Source organism: Acinonyx jubatus, chromosome B1 (assembly GCF_027475565.1).
Source record: "Acinonyx jubatus isolate Ajub_Pintada_27869175 chromosome B1, VMU_Ajub_asm_v1.0, whole genome shotgun sequence".
Classification (NCBI taxonomy): Eukaryota; Metazoa; Chordata; class Mammalia; order Carnivora; family Felidae; genus Acinonyx; species Acinonyx jubatus.
In genome coordinates, this window is record NC_069382.1 from 128,202,225 (window position 1) to 128,226,649 (window position 24,425).

At 35.4% G+C, this 24,425-nt stretch overlaps 1 protein-coding gene across 2 annotated transcripts in view; it reads right to left on the reverse strand.

Annotated features, from left to right (window-relative positions):
- MMRN1 (multimerin 1) overlaps positions 1 to 24,425 on the reverse strand; it is a 69,801-nt gene that overhangs the window by 14,368 nt on the left and 31,008 nt on the right. For both annotated transcript variants that reach the window (XM_053217130.1, XM_015075760.3), the window contains exons 5-7: positions 17,251 to 17,355; positions 15,265 to 15,438; positions 5,630 to 7,618 (exon numbers count right to left, since the gene is read on the reverse strand). In XM_053217130.1, coding sequence (XP_053073105.1) covers positions 5,630 to 7,618; positions 15,265 to 15,438; positions 17,251 to 17,355 — 2,268 coding nt within the window. The remainder of the gene's footprint in view (positions 1 to 5,629; positions 7,619 to 15,264; positions 15,439 to 17,250; positions 17,356 to 24,425) is intronic.

A 24,425-nucleotide genomic window follows, 5' to 3' on the forward strand; every position in this document is an offset into this window, starting at 1 on the left:
AGAGAGAGAGAGAGCGCAAGCAGGGAAGGGATAGAGAGAGAAGGAAAGAAAGAATCCCAAGCAGGCTCCATGCTGTCACTGTAGAGCCCAATGTGGGCTCCAACCTCCTAACTATGAGAGTGAGAACATGACCTGTGTCATAATCAAGAGTCGGAAGCTCAACCGACTGGGCCACCCAGGCACCCCCATATGTTGAATTTAAAATACAATGACTTATAAAGATAGGGAATGATGGAATACCATGAGTCTGTAAATTATGTTGATATATGTAAATGATTATATGTCAAGTGTTAATTGAAAATATTAGAGAAAAACCATAAACATCAGGTATGGCTAAAAAAAATTGTGTCATATGGATGTAACTAATTTAATGATGTATTGTATACAAGTTAGTTCCATGATCCTCAAAACAAACTTTTGAGGTAGATATATTATTCTATATTTTATAATAAGAAAGCAAGTTTTAGAAAAATAAATGACATGTTAGAAATAAATACATTGCCAGACAGGACCTGAATCTTGGTTTCCTGATTCCAAAATCAGTGCTCCATAGTCATCATAACTGTCTCAATGCACAGTCACAAAAATTAGATATGGTTTTAAAATGGTATAAAACAGTTAAATATCCAGGCTCCTATTTTTCTCTTCTAAATCACTTATATCCTCAGCAATAATTTTACGAAGTGTATAGTACACCAGCAAGTCTTATGTAGAATGTAATCTTTCTTAAGAGGAGTGGTTAAAGGGGCAATTATGAATAAAAGAAGTTTATGATGAGAGTTAAGTATATTTGGTAAGCACTGGGAAAGGGTCACAAAAAAAAGTCAGTGGTTTTATGAGGAGGGCATGCACGTCCTCAGTGATGTTGCTGCTGACGTGTTGCAGCAGAATTCAGCTCCTCTTAGAAGGCAAGCAGCCAAACCCTCTCTGCGGGGACAAGTCTGCCAATTGCTGTACAAACAAATCTTCAAAGATGAAATGAAACTCCCTTGGTGTATATGGGAATATTGTTTAGACACAATCAAATATTTAGTGATTCAACTGGAACAGCTTATCAGCACTGGCCTAGGAGGAATCATGATTAACGTAGCTGAATATGCGGATGGCTCACAAGGAACTGATAGGGATGAGGACTCTGAATTTTTCCCTTCTATTGCATCAGTCAGAAAAAGATCTTGTGAATCATTGATGGTGACTTTCAGTGACAACTGCCCACTGGCCATATCACAGAAAATCCAAACTGGAAAGTAGCACCTTTAATTCCTGGTAAGTGCAGGAATGAATGGCAATATTTGGATCTTCAAGAAAGGAAACTCTCTGTGAGTATCAATCCTGGCCATCTGGAATATTTAGGTATGGCCAGACACTGAGATAGATTTGATGCATTGAACAGAAGCAGAAGGAAGAGAAAGGCGGGTGAACGTTACTACACAATCTCTGGGCATAGTGGTTGAGGACTGAGCCCTGAGTCCAAGAGACCAGGGGCCAGGCTCCATCACTAACTAGTTGCACGAACCTAAGCAGAATAGGTCGGTTCATCTCTCTGAGGGTTAGTTTACTTATCGTCAACAATAACAACAATGACAGCTATTTCATAAGTATTGTTAAATGGGCTAATATATAGTATAATTTTTATAGCGCCTGTGATATATATACTGAGTGTTAATAAGTAGTATTCAATATTATATTATTATAATATTACTATTATTAGGCTTCAAAGGAAGTTATCAGTATGAAAATTAAGATTACATTTTTAAATGACATTTATATGGTTTTTTCATTCTACTAACTGAACTTACTATTCTGCAAATACTATAATCTGAATAATATTATTGTGACATTCATAAGATGATAAATTATCTTCTGATGTTGGTTAGGTAGGGGAACACTCTGGCTACATGGTATTTATAATAGAATAACAAAGGTCAAAGGACACACAGCCATATTTAGCCAGTGTGCCAGTCTGTCCCACCCCTAGTATGAAACAGGTTATGAAAGGAGTAGTTAATTGCAATTGGTTTATTCTTATAGGAGAACTTAGCCTGAGTCCACTGGTTTTATCACCATGCGTAGACTTCACCTGCTCAGCCTTTCAGTGAGTGCCATTGGTTTTATGGCTCATAGAAGCTGGCTTAATGAGCTTGCATATCTACGCATCCACTAAAAGGATCCTACGCATTATGCTGCTGGTCCTACATAAAGTGAATATCTATCTACTCAGTTCACGAATTAGGCCAATATATCTTTATTGCCCTGACATTGTTATTGGCTATCTTTACTGAAATAAAATAAATAACTTTTAATTAATTATTAATTTTGGTAGATAAGCCTATAATTTTTTTTATTTCCAGTAAATAAAAGAACAAGAAGCAACTTTATCAAGGCATCATTGGAAAAAAGAGGATCAGAACTAAGTTAATTATTAGCCCATTAAGCCCAATACTGAGTCAGCTGCTATATAAATATCTAAATATAATTTTCCTAAGCTCCTAACATGCATTCTTTATACTATAAAAGTTTATAAGTTCTTAAGTTCTATTAAACATTTTACCTCAACTAATTTTGAAGCTATTCAAATTTTATACTTACTATATGGATCCAGGTATTTTTTGGTTTAAGAAAAAAAAAATGACATGGTTTGCCTGCTGTGTGATCACATGTACTATAGAGCTTAACTGAAACCCATTTGCAGTGTTCACAGGAAGACCGAAGATGGAAATAAAATGCAAAAAAGAACAACTGATTATTTTTTTTAAATAATTATTATAGGGGCGCCTGGGTGGCTCAGTTGGTTGGGCGTCCGACTTCGGCTCAGTTCATGATGTCATGGTCCGTGGGTTCGAGCCCCGCATCGGGTTTTGTGCTAACGGCTCAGAGCCTGGAGCCTGCTTCAGATTCTGTGTCTCCCTTTCTCTCTGACCCTCCCCTGTTCGTTCTCTGTCTCTGTCTCAAAAATAAATAAACATTAAAAAAATTTAAAATAATTATTATAAGAACATCTTGTAATGAAGTACTACTACTTTTGCCTTGGAAAGACATAAGTCTGAATCGTTTATTCTATGACTGCACATGACCAGGTTAGTCTTCCTGGGTCAGACTAATTGGAAGGAAGTCATAAGTAAAATACAATAATTTAGGTAGTCAAGAAACAATTCGACTTTGTATTATTCTGTGATATTTAATATTATCAAAACATCCAGAGATTAAATATGAAGTCATATGATATTAGAATAATGATCACTCATAATTAGAAAGCTATAAAATAAAAAAATTCATCCAACTGGGCATATAATTTAACAGCAGACTCATGTGAGAGGTACACTGGCATTTCTTTTAGTGAGAATCGGTAGCTATTCTTTTCACTGTGGAAAGATTATTTAATATTATTTATGTGCCAAACATATTCATAAAACACTTTTCTCAGAGAGACTATTAAGTAGTTTATATGCACTGCATTGAATTCCGCCTTCCTCCCAAATTTATGCTTCTCTTTGGGTGTTTACAACTTTTATTAATGATATTGCTACCCTCTCATTTCCCAAATTCAAAACCTCAGAATATTCTAGGTTTCTCCCTCCCCAAGTGCCACGCATCCAGGCCGTGAACAGCTCACCTTTTTCACAATAATGCATTATGCAAATATTTCTACCAGTGAGCTCAACAAAACACCTAATGCAATCCCATCACTTAAAAAGAAGAAACAGAGACCCAGACAGGTGAACTTGGGTAAGGTTACAGAGAAACTTACTGAGACCACTAGGACTCGAGTCATGATTTGTTGCTGCCTTGGATCATCAATTTTTCCACTCTTCTGCTGTCTATTAATTTTATTTTTGCAACATGTCTCACATCTGTGCCCTATGTTTCAACCACCTCTTTCTTAGATCTGGCTCTTATTGTTCTAATACTGTCCTAACTGGCATCTCTAGTTTCATGCTTTGCAGACATGTTGTATACTACTGCTAACTTCATGCTTCTGAGATACAGTTCTTACCACACCCAACCCATTGCTCCAAATTTTCAAAGACCACTTTTTACAAAATCGTGTCTAAATGCCTTAGTGTTGTGATCTGAATGTGTCTACCCAAAATTTATATGTTGACATTCTCAATCCCAAAGTTGATGATACTAGAAGGTGGAGACTTTGGGAGGTGGAGCGCTCATGAACAGGATTAGCATTCTTTTTTTTTTTTAATTTTTTAATGTTTATCTTTAGTTTTGAGACAGAGAGAGACAGAGCATGAGCGGGGGAGAGGCAGAGAGAGAGGGAGACACAGAATCAGAAGGAGGCTCTAGGCTCTGAGCTGTCAGCACAGAGCCTGACGCGGGGCTCAAACTCGTCAGCTGTGAGATCATGACCTGAGCTGAAATCGGATGCTCAACCAACTGAACCACCCAGACACCCCTAGCATTCTTTTAAAAGAGACTGCAGAGAGATCTCTCATAACTTTCACCATGTAAGAACACAGCAAGAAATCCCCAGCTGTGAGTCAGGAAGAGGGCCCTCATCAGAATATGATCAGGCTGACACCCTGATCTTGGACTTTCCAGCCTCTGAAACTGTGAGAAATACATTTCTTGTTATTTGAAAGCTACCCAGTCTGTGGTATTTTGTTATAGCAGCCTAAATGAACTAAGATGCTTAGCTTAGCATTCATGGCTTTCTGTGATCTACCCAACTGAATTCCTGCTCACTTATGCAGTCATTCAATCAGACAGTCATTGAACAGATATTTACTGAGTTGCTATTGCATACCAGACATTTTGTCAGATGATGCCAAAATGAATAAGACTTAGTATGGTCACATTCATCTAGGAGCTCATTATCTAATACGTTTCTTAATTACATATGCAAGTAAAAATGTCCTACAGGGGAAAATTTGATTGTGTTATAGAGGTTCGTGTCAGAAAAGAAGTTAAGAGGGGCGCCTGGGTGGCTCAGTCAGTTGAGCGTCCGACTTCAGCTCTGGTCACGATCTCACAGTCCGTGAGTTCGAGCCCTGTGTCGGGCTCTGGGCTGTTGGCTCAGAGCCTGGAGCCTGCTTCCGATTCTGTGTCTCCCTCTCTCTCTGCCTCTCCCCCATTCATGCTCTGTCTCTCTCTGTCTCAAAAATAAATAAACGTTAAAAAAAATTTAAAAAGAAAAGAAGTTAAGAGGGGACCTGGGTGGCTCAGTCAGTTAAGCGTCTGACTTCAGCTCAGGTCATGATCTCATGGTTCATGAGTTCAAGCCCCATGTTGGGCTCTGTGCTGACAGCTCAGAACCTGGACCCTGCTTCAAATTCTGTTTCTCCCTCTCTCTCTGCTCCTCCCATACTAGTGCTCTGTCTCTCTCTCTCTATCTCTCAAAAATAAATAAACATTAAAAAAAAGAAAAGAAAAAAAAGAAAAGTTAAGAAATATGTAGACAAATATTTGCATTATAAGCACTTGTTTTGTTTTGATGCTTAATTTACATCGGAAGGAATCTCATTCAAATGGTACATCAGTGATCTTTGAATTACTTAACTATTTACCCAAGTTCAAGAAAGAGCCTTTTATATTTTATGGACTTGATAAACCACACAGATCTACTAAGTACCCTTTAAATTGAAAGAAATTAAAACTTATTTTTTCAGCAATAGCTTACCAGGAACTAGAACGTTGTCTGTGTTTCTTTGGGTCCGGCCTATCAGGACAGTGGTAAGATTCCCTGTTGGTTTTTTAAGTGAATTGGGTTTCTTCGGCAATAGTTTTATTTGCTTCTGAGACTTGACAATATTTGCAAGACTACCAGACAATGTTTGATTCACACACCAAGTTAAATTGGATATGGCAATTCGAGTTTTTATTTCAATTACTGATTCCACAAAGTCCATCAGACCTTTCTGAAGAAGCTGAATATCTGGCAGGGAACCTTCTATCCACTTAGGTATGGTAGCATTCAGTTCTGATATACTTGTAGAAGCATTATGACATATCATTAAAACTTCATGCAGAGTTTTGTTAAGTAAAGAGAAATTAATTGAAAGGTGAACGGATTTTGCTTCCAGTGCCTTAAATCTGGAACTTAGTACCTGCAGTTGAATAGCTTGGTCTCTCTCATTTGTAGCCGTATTGCCTTTTTTTAGTGAAACATAATAAGGTATGAGTGTCTTGGTCACTTTAGACTCAATTCCTTGCAACCTAGTTTCAAAATTTTGGGAAATCTTTGTGGCTGAGAGTATTTTCTCCTCTAAATGACTCATATTTTGCTGGTATTTTATCACTTGGGAAGTGGTTTCATTGAACATTTGATAAATCTTTTGAAAGTTGGACTGACTTAGTTTCTCATCTGTAGTACTATCTGCAAGGACCTTGGCAACTTGCAAAACAAAGCTGTATCTCTGACTGTCATTGACCAACATCTGAATAGAATCATTCAAACGTTGGAATTGAGGAATAAATGTCAAAATAGTTTCCATATTTTGGGTGCATTTGTGATGGACCTCAGGATCATACTTTATGGTACTTAAAGTCTCTTTTAGCATGTAGTTATCTTGAATGAAATCAATGGCATTGTTTATAATAGTCATTGTCTTATTTAGGCCATCTTCCATTTCCAGGGCATATTCATTGATACGTCTGTCTAAGGCATCACTACGGCTCTGCACTTCATTCCTAAGTAAGTTGTGTCTTTTTGAAAGTTCTTTGATAAGAATATTTAGGGTGTTGACAGCAATAATCAGATTTTCCACTTTTTTCCTTGTAGCTACTGCTTCTTTTGGTTGCTCATATGTCATTGTCTCTCTAAATGGTGCTCCCCGCTCAAGCAAGGGTTGAAGGATCTCCATATCGTAAGTCAAATCATTTAGCTGCTCATTCATTTTATCCACCTTATTGTCCATGGGAAAGAGAACCTCAGCCAGTGTTTGGTTTAAAACTTGTAAATTCTCTTCTGTGTCCTTAATTTGAAATTTAAAATCATTTCTGCACTTGGATAACATGTCTTCACATTCACTTCTGACAGATTCTTTCTCCATCTCCAAAGCCATGGTGAGATTGTTAATCTTGCTGTCGTGGATGTGCAAATCATCAAACATTTGCAGCATCATCAAACCCTGCTTCTTCATATTCTCATGTAGAGCAGACATGTACTCAGTGACATTATTGCTAAGTGATTCAGCAGCTGGAACACCCTTCTGATCTGATACTTGTTCAGTTGATAAAAGCTGCTCATGTACTTCCCTCATTTTAGAAAGAGTCTTGTTGAGGGATTCATAATACAGAACACTCCTTGAGTGTTCCTGTTCTAAAGCACCTTCTAAGTGAATTTGCTTTGCTTCTAATTCTTTAATAGGCTTTTCACATGTAAAAGTCATTTCTTGTCTTATATTCACAATGTGATTCTTTAGATCTAGTATATCAGTTAAAGTGGGCCTATTTTCTTGCATTAAAACAGACTTTTGCTGGACTGCTATTGAAACCACGGATTCATTAACTTGCCGAATTATTTGTCTGGTGTTTTCAAGGTCCTCTGATAGGCTGGATACAGTCTTGAAGAGCTGTGCTACAGTCTCTTGCATTTCATTTTGAAAAACTTTAAATTGTTCTCTTACTATATTCTTTACCAGATCACTAATGCTTTTGGATTTTAGACCTAGAGAAAGAAATATTAAAAAAAACAATAAATGATACATGATTTTAATTATATAAACTTTAGATATCTCTAAACAGATATAAAGTTTGGGACTAAACCCTAATAACATATAATAAAAAAAGTACTTTGCTACATTTACTTACGAAATTTTAAAAGTTACTATCGTTCGTAGGAGATCAGTTTCTTAATTGGTAAAACTGAAGGAAGAAATCAACTGTGGTGTAGAACACACCAGAACCATAAACAAAAGATATGAAGAAACTGCTACTGATTTCAATTAATAGGCCCTTGTACCTTACTATTCTAACTCCAGGCTTAGTCTGGTATGAAAATAAATGGCTTTGGGCTTTCTGCCTCAGTAAATAATACCCTGGTGTTATCTCATGACTATGTTATTAGGTTTCTAGTAATTAGGTTTCAGAGCTTGTGTTTTGAGCTCATAAAAACTAATAAATTGACTTCAGAGAAGAAATTTAATGACATTTCCAAATGAGGAACAATATCAAGTAACAGTCACAAGATTCAACAATAGCTTATGACAACAATATAATAATGAGGGGTTTGGGGATCACAAAACAAAGTCACATGAAAATAGGAATTCAAGATATACCTCAATTGTCATAATATGACATTAATTCTTAAAAAAATTAAGAGGAAACTTGCTACTACTGAAACACATATTAGTATATCCAGTATTAGAAAGCATGGACTGATCCTATATCAGAATTATGGACATCTCAAAGTGGTCTTAAAAAAAAAAAAAGGAAAAGGAAAAGCGTCCTGAAGTACTCAGAACTCAGAACTATTCAGAATAGGAAATGAGTATTTAAAAATGTAAAAAACCAACCAACCAAACCTGTTACATACAAAAACAGGGAAATGGGAAAAAATAAAACATATGCTTGTGGTTTACTTATGGTACATAGCTACGAAGCACATATAAATGGAAGATATCTCCACTCAAATTCACAATGTAGCAATGACTGTAATGTAAAATATCGGCAACATGCTACAAAGCATTTTGAACAGGAAGTGTACATAATTGTGAAATGTTATGGCTATCATAAAGCCTATTTAAGAAAGATAATTATAGAATAAAAATATATAGTCTCTACATGTCTCTATTTTGTCAGCATGTTTTAAAAAGTATTTGAGATGCATAAGAGACTTATATAAAAAGTATGTGAAAGATAAATTATAGCAAATAGAATGATGTGTTGCTTAAGCATCTTGATATTAATCTGGCAAAAAGATAAAGCTGTAAATGTTGTTTACATTAATGAGTATCTCCCTGGAAATCCTATACCCTAAAGATCAATATTGCTAACTGATCTTTAGGGAATAGTATTTCCAGAGGGGGAGAAAAAAAAGAAAAGAAAGTTATTTTACATTTCTAAACATAGCAGAAACTGAAATACATTTAAGAGTCCAAAAAATATAAGTCATTGAAAATCGGTTTGTATGTAATTGAAAAATAAGTATTTTTATTTTCTAAATTTTACTTAGCATTTAACCAGTTGCCTACATGTACAAAAATCTACATTGAGGATATTCTGTATGCTACACAGAAAATAAAATTTGGAAAGTTAGATTTCTCACACTAAAAATAGAATATATTAGCTTCATTGAGTGTAAGGTACTACTCAATAGCAAAGTTTTTTTTAATTGTACTTCCCACAATATCACTTAGTCATTTCCTGTTAGTTAAAATTGCCTTAAGTTTTCATGATGGTTTGATGAAATACAATAAAATATTTAAGGCTAAGGATCAGACATTCTTGGAATTTATAACCTTATCATTTGGCTTTAAAATATTTTTCAAGATTGAAAAGGTAAAATAAAACTGAAGTGTAAGTGAATTAATTGTGGGCAGTAAAAACAGCTGTTTAAATTCAGTCAACAAAAACTATGTGATCTGAAAGTCAGGATAAGAAGAGTGAGAGGTAAAAACACTAAACAGGTAAAGTTTAGTTCAGAATCTTGATGGAGGTAACTAGGAAAAAAAAGTGAATGATGAAAATGAAAATTGGGATGTGCTTTAGCTATTATGTCTTAAATCTTTAATGGAAAAATACATTGGATTAAGGGCAAAATCAGAGCAGTGTCTGAAAAGAAATCAAACAGACTATTAGCTTAAAAACAGATTATTGTTTCTGGAAAAGGAGCTTTAATATATCAAGAATTTGTTGCTAAAAATCATCTGTGTAAGAATCTGATTTTGTGAAATATGTCAAAGTGATTTATGTCAATATCTGAGTGGGAACATAGTTTTAACTTTATTTGATTCTGTTTCATGTGACTCATGTGCTTCTACCTCTTAAAAGAGGACATTGCGTTTGGTGACTTAACAGATAGATATGATATCAGACACCTTGGTTGCTCCTCTGTGGTTGTGAATATATAGCCCATTCATAACATTCAGGTACCTCTTAAGGAACTGGGGCATTTGATGTTGAACATGTTTCTCACCTTGGATGTGGAGTAAGCAAGAGAAGAGGATGTGGTTTTGTTAGGCAAGTGCAGTTCCTTGGGGCGGGTTTAGTTTCTGTTGCCTGAATGACCATTCAATAACAACTAGCTCTCTGGTTTTCATAATCAATTGTGCTTAGTACACAACTAATGTCTCCTATTGAGGGGAGAATTTTTTTCCCTTTTATTATTATTTTTTTAAATTTTTATTTATTTTTATTTTTTTCAATATATGAAATTTATTGTCGAATTGGTTTCCATACAACACCCAGTGGTCATCCCAAAAGGTGCCCTCCTCACTACCCATCACCCACACTCCCCTCCCTCCCACCTCCCATCAACCCTCAGTTTGTTCTCAGTCTTTAAGAGTCTCTTATGCTTTGGCTCTCTCCCACTCTAACCTCTTTTTTTTTTTCCTTCCCCTCCCCCATGGGTTTCTGTTAAGTTTCTCAGGATCCACATAAGAGTGAAAACATATGGTATCTGTCTTTCTCTGTATGGCTTATTTCACTTGGCATCACACTCTCCAGTTCCATCCACGTTGCTGCAAAGGGCCATATTTCATTCTTTCTCATTGCCACGTAGTACTCCATTGTGTATATAAACCACAATTTCTTTATCCATTCATCAGTTGATGGACATTTAGGCTCTTTCCATAAATTGGCTATTGTTGAGAGTGTTGCTATAAACATTGGGGTACAAGTGCCCCTATGCATCAGTACTCCTGTATCCCTTGGGTAAATTCCTAGCAGTGCTATTGCTGGGTCATAGGGTAGGTCTATTTTTAATTTTTTTGAGGAACCTCCACACTGTTTTCCAGAGTGGCTGCGCCAATTTGCATTCCCACCAACAGTGCAAGAGGGTTCCCGTTTCTCTGCATCCTCTCCAGCATCTATAGTCTCCTGATTTGTTCATTTTGGCCACTGTGACTGGCGTGAGGTGATATCTGAGTGTGGTTTTGATTTGTATTTCCCTGATGAGGAGCAACGCTGAGCATCTTTTCATGTGCCTGTTGGCCATCCGGATGTCTTCTGTAGAGAAGTGTCTATTCATGCTTTCTGCCCATTTCTTCACTGGATTATTTGTTTTTCGGGTGTGGAGTTTGGTGAGCTCTTTATAGATTTTGGATACTAGTCCTTTGTCTGATATGTCATTTGCAAATATCTTTTCCCATTCCGTTGGTTGCCTTTTAGTTTTGTTCGTTGTTTCCTTTGCTGTGCAGAAGCTTTTTATCTTCATAAGGTCCCAGTAGTTCATTTTTGCTTTTAATTCCCTTGCCTTTGGGGATGTGTCAAGTAAGAAATTGCTACGACTGAGGTCAGAGAGGTCTTTTCCTGCTTTCTCCTCTAGGGTTTTGATGGTTTCCTGTCTCACATTCAGGTCCTTTATCCATTTTGAGTTTATTTTTGTGAATGGTGTGAGAGAGTGGTCTAGTTTCAATCTTCTGCATGTTGCTGTCCAGTTCTCCCAGCACCATTTGTTAAAGAGACTGTCTTTTTTCCATTGGATGTTCTTTCCTGCTTTGTCAAAGATGGGTTGGCCATACGTTTGTGGGTCTAATTCTGGGGTTTCTATTCTATTCCATTGGTCTATGTGTCTGTTTTTGTGCCAATATCATGCTGCCTTGATGATTACAGCTTTGTAGTAGAGGCTAAAGTCTGGGATTGTGATGCCTCCTGCTTTGGTCTTCTTCTTCTAAATTACTTTGGCTATTTGGGGCCTTTTGTGGTTCCATATGAATTTTAGGATTGCTTGTTCTAGTTTCGAGAAGAATGCTGGTGCGATTTTGATTGGGATTGCACTGAATGTGTAGATAGCTTTGGGTAGTATTGAAATTTTGACAATATTTATTCTTCCAATCCATGAGCATGGAACGTTTTTCCATTTCTTTATATCTTCTTCAATTTCCTTCATAAGCTTTCTATAGTTTTCAGCATACATATCTTTTACATCTTTGGTTAGATTTATTCCTAGGTATTTTATGCTTCTTGGTGCAATTGTGAATGGGATCAGTTTCTTTATTTGTCTTTCTGTTGCTTCATTGTTAGTGTCTAAGAATGCAACTGATTTCTGTACATTGATTTTGTATCCTGCAACTTTGCTGAATTCATGTATCAGTTCTAGCAGACTTTTGGTGGAGTCTATCGGATTTTCCATGTATAGTATCATGTCATCTGCAAAAAGTGAAAGCTTGACTTCATCTTTGCCAATTTTGATGCCTTTGATTTCCTTTTGTTGTCTGATTGCTGATGCTAGCACTTCCAACACTATGTTAAACAACAGCGGTGAAAGTGGGCATCGCTGTCGTGTTCCTGATCTCAGGGAAAAAGCTCTCAGTTTTTCCTCATTGAGGATGATGTTAGCTGTGGGCTTTTCACAAATGGCTTTTATGATCTTTAAGTATGTTCCTCCTATCCCGACTTTCTTGAGGATTTTTATTAAGAAAGGTTGCTGAATTTTGTCAAATGCCTTTTCTGCATTGATTGACAGGATCATATGGTTCTTCTCTTTTCTTTTATTAATGTGATGTATCACGTTGATTGATTTGCGAATGTTGAACCAGCCCTGCATCCCAGGAATGAATCCCACTTGATCACGGTGAATAATTCTTTTTATATGCTGTTGAATTCGATTTGGTAGTATATTATTGAGAATTTTTGCATCCATATTCATCAGGGATATTGGCCTGTAGTTCTCTTTTTCTACTGGGTCTCCATCTGGTTTAGGAATCAAAGTAATGCTGGCTTCATAGAATGAGTCTGGAAGTTTTCCTTCCCTTTCTATTTCTTGGAATAGCTTGAGAAGAATAGGTATTATCTCTGCTTTAAATGTCTGGTAGAACTCCCCTGGGAAGCCATCTGGTCCTGGACTCTTATTTGTTGGGAGATTTTTGATAACCGGTTCAATTTCTTCGCTGGTTATGGGTCTGTTCAAGCTTTCTATTTCCTCCTGATTGAGTTTTGGAAGCATGTGGGTGTTTAGGAATTTGTCCATTTCTTCCAGATTGTCCAGTTTGTTGGCATATAATTTTTCATAGTATTCCCTGATAATTGCTTGTATCTCTGGGGGATTGGTTGTAATAATTCCATTTTCATTCATGATTTTATCTATTTGGGTCATCTCCCTTTTCTTTTTGAGAAGCCTGGCTAGACGTTTGTCAATTTTGTTTATTTTTTCAAAAAAACAACTCTTGGTTTTGTTGATCTGCTCTACAGTTTTTTTAGATTCTATATTGTTTATTTCTGCTCTGATATTTATTATTTCTCTTCTTCTGCTGGGTTTAGGCTGTCTTTGCTGTTCTGCTTCTATTTCCTTTAGGTGTGCTGTTAGATTTTATATTTGGGATTTTTCTTGTTTTTTGAGATAGGCCTGTATTGCAATGTATTTTCCTCTCAGGACTGCCTTCGCTGCATCCCAAAGCATTTGGATTGTTGTATTTTCATTTTCGTTTGTTTCCATATTTGAGGGGAGAATTTTGCTATTTATGTTGTTATGAGTGTATGATTTTTTCCGTGTCATTGCCAGAAATTTTGTTAGTAGTTTCACAAAGAGCTGTTGACAGGCCTAATTCTTTAATTCTCTTTGGTTATGATAACCAAATTTTGTTAAACAAATTTCATTATGATGGTTATAGTCAATTGTATACTGTTTCTATTTGTTTTCTTTCACATGTTATCACTTCAGGGAAAGTATATTCCTCTCTCATGCTTGCTATTGGTTTAAGTTTAGCCAACGAGGACATGCCAGAAATGTAGGGTGGGGTCTTTCTTTCAGGGGCTTGATAGCACTAATTGTTTATATAATTAAAAAAAAAATCATGGTTGCTGCTATACTGGTAAATGTTACAGAAACCTCCACCTTATCTCTTTTGCCTGCAAACCACATGTGAAAAATAAAGAAAAACTAACATGTGATATGGGATTGGACAGTGAGGATGTTTTTATGTATAAAATAAAGTGAAAGGGACCAGTAATCTTGAAGTTTGGAAACATACAATAAACCCAGAGAAGTGAGACATTCCAGTGATTAAATTACTTAAACCCCTTTGCCTAATTAATTCCTCCTGATCCATAGCTTATTTGTTGAGATAGTTTCTTTTTGTAGAAGCCTTCACTGGTGCCCTTAGACTCGATTTGTTGAAACTATCAAATGGTCCCATAGTGCCCTATACATAAACTACCATAGCAATTATTCACTATCTATAGATTCCTGTGGTAGGCAGAATAATGCTGTTTCACTCAAAATGTCCACACCTGAACTTATGAATATGTTACCTCACCTGGCAAAAGGGCCTTGAGAGATATGATTAAGGTTTAAGACCTTGAGATGAGAATATTCTGGATTATGCAGGTGTGTTCAGTGCAATCACCGAGTCCTTCAAAGGGGAAGAGGAAGGTAGAAGAGTGGGTTTGACACATGCCATGAGGACTCAACAGTCTTGCTGGCTTTTGAAGACAGAGGAAGAAGGCCATGAGCCAAGAAATGTAATGGTGTCTAAAAACTGGAAACAAGCTTCAGTTTATAGCTATCAAGAAAACAGGACCTCGGTCCTACAACTGCAAGAAAATGAATTTTGGCAACTGGAATGAACAGGATTTGGATTATCCTGTAAAGCCTCCAGAAAGGAACACAGCATGCTGTTTTAAGAGCACAAAACTTGGGCAAAACTAATTCACATTTATAAAGAAATTATTATTTCCATCATCTGAGATGTTTTAGGATATATTTTATTGATTATACTCCATAAGCTAGATAATTTCTAGGATAATTATGTATTTTTGATTTATCTTCAATAACTTCATCAATATTATTGAGACAACCATATATCTAGTTCCTTGATAATCATTTCTTAGCCTCATCTTTGTCTTGAACCGGAAACCATGATGGAAGTAGATTAAGTACAGTTCATTTTACAAGTTAAGATGTAACCAGTACATAATAAAAATAAATTAGATAAAATATTCAGTAAAAGATTTGACTATACAGCAACAAAAAATTTAGATGTTTCAAATTATTTCAGAGATTGATTTACAAATATCTTATTCCAAAATCATAAGCCTTAGAGACTTTACACACCCAATCTTAAGAAAAAATTCCAAAGCGATATGAGAAAAGATAAATGAGTCATTTACCTTTTGTCTTAACTCAATGAATAATGTATTTGACTTTACTTGTACCTTTTAGAAAAGATTGAAATTCTCTGCCTTTATCTTCATTGATTTTCCCTTCTAGGGAGGAGTATGTGTTTCTTACATCACTAACAGCCAAAGAAATATTGTCAATCTTCTTTTGCAGAAGGGTCAGTTTCATTGCCTGCTGGTTCATCTGCTCAGTCATCTTTTGTGTCACTGCTGCATGGAGAAGAAAGGAATATTGGAAGAATTTAAAAAATGAATATATATACATGCATAATATTCAAATATTGTGATAGGTTTAAAGTATTTCAAATAAATCATGTTCGTATTATATATTTGAAAACATAGACTACTATATATGCACTTAGCAAATGGCAGCCTGAACTTTACACTAAGGGTAAAAATTTATAATATATAAATATAAAATACATATAAATGTATACGTTTATAATATATTATATTTCTAAAATATTCTAACTTTGCTCAGAGTTTTCAGTCTTTTTTGTTTTGTTTTTAAACCTCAAAGAGTTATTGTTACATTCTTAAGAGGTGACAAAACTGAGGTACAGAAAACCAAAGTAACTTGCTAAAGGTTGCAGAGCTAATACCTTATCTTCTGTTTATTTATTCATTAATTTTTACATTAGAGAGAGAGTATGAGCCAGGGAGAGGGGCAGAGGGAGAGAGAGAATCTTAAACTCACGCTTATCATGGAGCCTGACTCTGGGCTCAATCCCACGACCCTGGGATCCTGACCTGAGCCAAAATCAAGAATTGGATGATTAACTGACTGAGCCACCCAGGTGCCCCTCATCTTCTGCTTCCAAATCCAGTGTTACAGAATTAAATATGTGTAGCTATATACACATATGTATGTAGTCATATCTATAGTCTAAGGATTTTATATTTTACTGAGCTTTTCTTCCATGAGTGCTAAAGATTCAGATTTACTTTGAATCATTTAACATAACTATGATAGTTTCCATACTTCTACACATGCACTTCACTAATTCAAGGAGGATTTTATAGTATTTTATGAAGATACTGAATTCCAATCCCCTTTAAAAAAGTACAGTTTCTATGATATATTCATCTTTATTCCTAAAAAGATCCCCTTAAGTCTCTTTATTCCTAAAGAGATCCCCTTAAGTCACATTTCTCAAGTTGAGTGCCCTAGTTTGTATGACTAGATCTATGGAAAACACATAGAGGTTTTCAGCAGTAACCAACCTCCTATTTCTAAGAAATAAAGTTAGTCCTAAAAGAAATGGTAAGGGGAGCCTGGGTGGCTCAGTCAGTTGAGCGTCAGACTTTGGCTCAGGTCATGAACTCTTAGTTCGTGAGTTCAAACCCCGTGTCAGGCTCTGTGCTGACAGCTTAGACCCTGGAGCCTGCTGTGGATTCCGTGTCTCCCTCTCTCTCTGTTCGTCCCCTGCTCGCACTCTGTCTCTGTCTCTCTCTCAAAAATAAGTAAAGATTAAAAAAAAATTAAGAAATAAAAATAAAAGAAATGGTAAAATACTTATTAGAAAGATGAGAAAATATGGGGCTTCCCAACATTGGATCAACAAGAGGTTCTCAATTAGGCACAATGATTTTCCCGAGTCAGTGATCAGTATCTTTGGTGATCCCTTCTCAATCAAAGGAAGGGAGGCTTCTTACTTCCTTCAAATGCTCACATCATTCCTTCCACATCAAGATACTTCCATGATTGCACTCTTTGGAGGACAAAAGTTTGACCTTACTTTGGAAACTTGTGATTTCCTTACAACCTCGTATAACAGCATTTTTAATCGCCTTCTGTGTTTGCACAAAGAGCTTTGAAATTATATGTGGTCCCTTCAGGCTGGGAACATACAGCTCATCCATGGTTTCTCCCAACGTGGGGCACCAATAGAAAAGGATTGAGAGGTATGTTAATGTGTCACCATCAGACATTTGACAGCCAAGGGATTTCCTGTTTCAAAGTTGTTATAAATAGTGTTGACAATAATTGGGTTAGGGATGTTAGTAATTACAATCTGTGACCTGGGTCACCACAGTCTTTCTGCTGCTCCTGCTTGGCTGTCTCTTTGCCAACAGCTGTGTGACTCTCAGCCTGGTTGCTGTGTATCAAGTGCTGCTGTTCCTGGGCTGGATAGACACAAAAAGAAGAGAGAGAGTTAAGCTTTGGGACTGCCTCATTTTTTCCAACCCCGAGCAGCGCCGCGTGGTTGCCGTTCATTTTCCCGTGTACTGGAGCATGATGGTCTGCGATGATTGCAGAGTGAGCTGCTCGCCCCCATCCGGGGCAGGGCGGGGGGCGGGCAACGTGCGTCCACTTTGTGCTGGAAGCGCAGGGCTCTAAATCTGTTTGGCAAAAATAAAATTATTCAGGTCTCCTTTTAGGCACAAATGGATGGTACTTTGTGGCAGCTGTGCGAACCGGGGGACGTAACGTGCCTGCATGATTGAGGGACTTGAAAATCAGCTGTGTGAAAAGCTACAGTGGCTGTATAAATGGACTGCCACAAAGCTGCTTGTTTAACAGTGCAGTTTCCAACTGGTGTCTCTTTGGAAGTAAGGGGGAGCTACAGGTTCCTTAATGAAAGAATATCTGTTTAAATAAATGGGCCATTCCCAGATTTTTAGGAAATACAGAGACTCAGCATATAGGGAATACAAGTAAAAGTAACTATTACATGACATGTCTCGAGGGGATCGACCTGTAAAATCAGTGAAATTTCAGAAAAATAGAAATGCTTATATAATAAATCTACTCTATTAAAGCATTGATTCCTCTTTCCCACGAATCAATATTTTTGATGGAAATATAGTTTTTCACTGAAGAAAATTTAGAGCGAAAATTTACTAGAAATATTGAACACATCAAGTAATGTAGATCTGTAATTTGCAGATCTTTAACCGCAGATTGCTTTAACTTTTAATGAACGAATGTATTCATTGAAGTCTGCATTATCAGACATGAGAAAACAAGGGTTTGGTATCTGTGCTTCTAACTACGTGAAGTTATGTACCACCGAAACCGCGCCTCTGGCACATGTTAATTATGCTCCTAAGGCATATGTGGCTGTGACAATAATACTAAAGGATCTCTACTCCATAGTAAGAATAATACATTTGTCATTAATGTGAGTTAGTCTCTGTTGTTTGACTGAATTTTCCATTGTTTTTCTTCAGGGCATCAAGCTAAACTAACAAATTTCCATTCATGTTCAAGGTTTTTGTTTTGATATTGTTTCTTTTTTTCTCTCCACTGTACTATAGACAGTCCTGTATAATTGATGATTTATTTGGAAGAAAACAATCTGCAGCTTGGGGAGATTATACTTATTTCCAGGCTGTAGTAAGTGGCAACAAGTTCTAATTTTCTGTTAGGTCCTAGCAATAAAGTTCTTAAAGCCTAAATTCAAATGAATTCATACAAGTATATCTATTGAATAATTGCATAGATTTTTATCAATTTTCCTCCTTAGATGATGTAAGAAAGCATTTTTCTGGCAGCTAGAATCTAAGTCTACCCATGAGAGTAACTAGAAAGTGAAGTGATGGTTCTCAAACCAGGGTCACTAGATCAGCAGTATCAGCACCCCCTGGAACCTTTTTTTTTTCCCACCTGCAAAGTTTTGAAAGTAACAACTTCTAGGCCCCATCCCAGACCTACTAATTTTTAGAAAGTCTGGAGTGCGGCAATAATTTGTGTTTTAACAAGCGCAGCTGCTGTCTCCAATGTACACTGAAGTTTGAGAACCACTGAAGAAAGCATCGAGACCTATCTTCCTTAGCAACTGCCCACCTCACAGTCTTCCCGATTTCTCTTAGCAATGGAAGATGGTTCAGGATACAGATGTGCAAGTATTTATAGCAAAAGGAGCATGTGGCTTCAACAGGAGGAACAAATGCTCTTTTCATTTTCTTACTGCTTACCTTTTCGATCAAATCACTCACAAGAAAAGAAAACAAGACAAAACAATCCTAGGAAAACAAAAAGAGCTGGTACATTTAAAGGTATTTCCATAATATGATAGGCAGAGGATAGTTTGTTATGAAGTAATGAAAAACAGAAGCTCCTGTAAATTCTGAAACACTAAAAGTGTCCGTGTGCTTTCCATTCCCTCACCTGAAGATTCTGATTCAGTAGATCTGTTCTGGGGAATTGAGCATGTGTGTATATATATGTGTTTATATATGTATAAATATATATGTGTTATATGTGTGTCATATATATATGTGTGTGTGTGTGTGTGTGTGTGTATATAATTTTAAACTCTATAAGTGATTTATAAGTACTGATTTATAACAAAATTTCTAATTCTAATATCTCATTGTTATAAGGCAGAAAATTCCAGATATTTTCATATTAAAATTGTAATCCAGAAATGTATCTTCAGAGATTTTTAATCACACCTGCCTATTGATAACAAAAAAGTGTTAAATACCTGATTTATTAAAACTCCAATACATGACAACATTGAGTCTCCTTTTATTCCATAGAGAAGTGGACCTTTATAAAGAGGAAGTAATTTTGATAAAAATAACTGAACAATTTATAGTAAATTATTAAAAACACTAGATAAGAGACAAAAGTTTAAATTTTAGAAGTACTTCTTATGAGTGTGATTTTTTTTAAAAAGAAAATCATAGAAATTTTATCAATAATGAAATTATTCCTGCATTATCTAATGATATAGTGCAAATCTGGAATGCCTTTTTATATGTAAAATATCAAAGTAAAAAATGTCAAATTGATATAAAAAATTAATTAATATAAAACAATATTTCTGGAGTGAAAATCAACTTGATTTTGTTTTCAGTAAAAATTAGTGGATTTTACTTGCTGTATAAATGTTTGATTCAAATAATGCTCTAAACTCGTGTCATTTAAAATTAATATTAAAATTATTTAATTTATTTTTCATAATGACATTCAATTTCTGTTCAATTTCAGTTATAATCAAGAGAACAATATTAAAGAACCTTATGAAATTAGTCTCATAAGTTTTTGAGATGAAAAGTTTCAAGTAAAGCAAAATTTTTGAAATAAAAAATTCCAAAATACTTTATCAAATAGTGTTATTAAAAAAATCAGTAAAAGAAAACGTTTAAAAGATAAAATTAGAATTTTAACATTATATAATTGAAATGGCAGAACATTTGAGAAAAGAAAATATTATAGAACATACCTAAAATAATTCTGATATAGGCATATCATTAAGAATCAGTTTTAGGTTTAGCATTTGGAAAATGAGCATTTTTAAAAAAATGGAGATGACATTCTAATAGAGATGTCAATTATTTTTTTAACTCTATAGGAGAAAAAATATTCACCTTGCTAAACTGGAGATAATTTGAAAACTTAAAGACATTTTAGATATGAAAAAAGTACATATACTATTTGAAACAAAAATTAAGAGATGAATTACATGAAAAACACCAATTTTTCTAATTATACAAAATTACATTTACACAACAAAACTCAAAAATATAATAAACGTTTACATTCCTGGATTTATGGTGCCACGAATTTGGCCAAATAATGTTTGCAAAACTCTATGAATTACATAGGACATCCTTACAGGAATTTTCATGATTTAGTTAGTAACAAATATATCAAATATTTTAAAATGCACTTAGTTTTTAGGGGCTGGAAAGATTTGAATGCAATCATTCTTAATTCAGTAAACACTAATAGATAATTCAGCAGGATGGCACTATCATTTATGTTAATAGAAATTATCAACTTGCTGAGACCTGATATCACCCATTGACTCTAAATCTGATGGAGAATTCTTTTTTTTTTTTTTTTTTTAACATTCATTTATTATTGAGAGACAGAGACAGACAGAGCGTGACCATGGGAGGGGCAGAGAGACAGGGAGACACAGAATCCGAAGCAGGCTCCAGGCTCTGAGCTGTCAGCACAGAGCCTGACACGGGGCTCCAACTCACAAACCGTGAGATCATGACCTGAGCCTGAGTTGGACGCTTTACCGACTGAGCCACCCAGGTGCCCCTGATGGAGAATTCTTTAAAGGAGGTTGAGGCAGGACTCTGTTTTAAATCATCTACGTGATAGACACATCATTTAGCTGGTGTCATCCATGTCAAAAAAAGGAACACACCAGTAAGTTGTAGAAATTAATACATTATTTAGAAATTACTAGAATAATGAGATGAATGGTTTGTGTTATGGTTTCCATTATTTGGTATGCTTCATAATATATGTTATATTTATAAATATAGATTTATAAGTATTCTCTTAAATTATTAAATATAATTATTAAATATTTAATTATGTAAACAATCACAATATTTACACTTATGAAATACATTTATACATGAAAATATGTGCATTAACTTAAAAGTAATACATTTTTAACCATTGATTTGCATATGGATTTATATTTTAATTGACATTATTAAATGAGTTATCTGTTTGAATATGGCCCTGCACCTTCATCCATCCTCAGAAACAAGAGACAGATTGGTTTGGTGCTCATGATCCTGGAGTGGGGTCACTGCAATAAAAATCACAAAGGCATTTGATAAACAGTTCATTTCTAGGGTTCAAAATCTTTGCTAAAGGTTAATTATAAATAGTAAAGTGTTATTTTAAATTGTTTTATTACATTCTAATGAAGTCAGCTTTATCTCCATGGGTATTACATGTGACATATTTAATGTGGAGATTATAGCATTACTTCACCCAGTATCCTTCCTCATTTGAGAAGGATTGGTAAATTAGAAAATCACACACACACACACACACACACACACACTTCTACAGGAGGAAGTAGAGGGCATTTTAAGTCTTCTAGGGTCATATCTGACTGGAGTTTCTTCATTAAATCATAGTTCTCTCTGTGCCGCCAGGTCCAGGCAAGATCCTAAATGTGCAAGAAATAAAAACAATTCTGGATAAAAGATAAAGGGAGAAAGAATAGAAAGGAGGTAAATGAAAAGCACTCATATCTGATTTTCTATTGTCTTTAGGGTCAAAAGTATTTCAGATAAACATCATTCATGCAATCTGGAAAAATGCTATTAATTCCATTGTAAGTAAGGAAATAAAAAGTGACAACTAGAGAAAGTCAGCAGATTAGAAATAAAAACTAAAGATTCAAGAAAAAAAAAAAAAAACTCCAGAATCAGTGACAAATAGAAGAGAAAGCAAATAAAACTGTCAGAGAGAGAGAGAGAGAAAAAAATAAAGCTATTGAAAGGGACAGAGAATAATACACAGAAGTATCAAGTGAAAGTCTTTAGTTCTCTTGCATACTGATCTTTGGTAATTCACCCCCCATTATATGAAAACATATGTGAAATAAGAAAAATTAAACGTTCTCCATATATTTGAGAAGTTTTAAGAAGGCTGATTTGAAAGAATATGTAATTGGAAAAATACTTTAAATATTAAATGACAAAAACTAATGTGATTGTGTGTGTGCGTATGCATGTGAAACTTTCCATTTGCTTTCAGCTATAATTATTTTTAAATTAATTGCTTAAGAGGAACTAGGTGAGGAAATTGTACTCATAAAAGAAACAACTATTAACCATTGCACAAAGATTCTTGAGATCTGATTGTCATATGAACCTCTTTTCTCTGCAGTTCATTGGATAGGGTCCCTGCCAAGGCTGTTAAAAACTTGAAATGCCTGTTTAACAAATTCAGTGCTTTATGTTATCTTTTCCTAGCTCTGTTTGTTGACTGGAGTTCAATGCCTGCATTCATCCCAGTTGATTTCATAGGATTTAGCCCAGGGAGAACGCTGATAGGGTCTCTCGCAAGTGGAGTCAGTTACTTTCCTGTGATTGATGCTCTTTTTTTTTTCCATGTAGCAATCTTTCTGTCTTCCCAAATGTATTCCCTACCACAAGGACTGCTATGAATTCTAGGTTTCCCAGGCAATCTTATCTTATCTTGCACTTCAGCACAGACCTTTGCTTTGTTCTATAGGGTGGATTTCTAAGTCTTTTTTTCTTGGTCCTTTTTGAGAGATAGGTGCTAGGACAGAAGGACATTTATTTAAGTCAAACAACTTTTAAAGAGCTTTATCACTTCAGATTTAAAAAAAAAAAAGCAATATGGGGGCATCTGGGTGGCTCAGTAAGTTAAGCTTCTGACTTCGGTTCAGATCATGATCTCACATTTTATGGGTTCGAGCCCCACATTGGGCTCTGTGCTGACAGCTCAGAGCCTGGAGCATGCTTTGGATTCTGTGTATCCCTCTCTCTCTGCCCCTCCCCCTCTTGTGCTCTCTCTTGCTGTCTCTCAAACATAAATAAACATTTAAAAATAAATAAATTAATGAAAATTCAATATATTTAAGAAATCAGATTCTTTTTTTCCCCTTCCCTTCCCTTCCCTTTCCTTCCCTTTCCATTCTCCTCTGATTCCCCCACTCGTCTTCCTCCTTCATATAGACAGGTGTTATCTATATTTTGTTTTTCTTCCAGACCTTTGAGGCTTATGGAGGAAGTCATTAATGGCAATTCAGTAATGAGGAAGCTTGCTCTTAGTACCAGAAAGCTTCCTATGTGACAAGACCAGTTTCTGGCTGATCCTGTGACATCAGGTAAATGCTTATTTGGTGATATTCAATACATATATAAAGATTTACTGACATTTGGTAGTTAAATCAAAGAAAGCAATTGGTGCAACAAAGACTTAAGGTACATGGTGACTTTTGACTAAATGTATCATAATTGAGCAAGATGCTTATAGGAGATAATGTTCTTTCTTAAAGGGGAAAGCATTAATCCCCACTGGGATGAATTAGATATGCAAGTATATAAGAAATATAGGGACTTTTTTCTGTTTAAGTATTTATATTATTGAAGTAATATCTTAAAATAGTTTTACTAGAGAAGTCCCATATTTAAAATGCTGGTTATACTAGCTTATAAAATTTATTGAACTATCTCACAACATTTATAAAATGAAATATTTTTATATATTCATAACAAATGGCAGAGGTCAATTTATTTCAATAACTGCATAATTGTATTTTTCAGCATTCGTAATATCTGTGGTACGTATTATAAAACATAATTTTATAAAATACCTTTTTCCTACATAAAGGATCTGACTAGAGCTGACTGGATTTTTTCTTAAACAGATTTACAAAGAAGCTTTTCTTTCCTCCTCTCTAATCTAACATTATTTGAACTTAAATTCCCGTCTTTTGTGTCATTAGAGC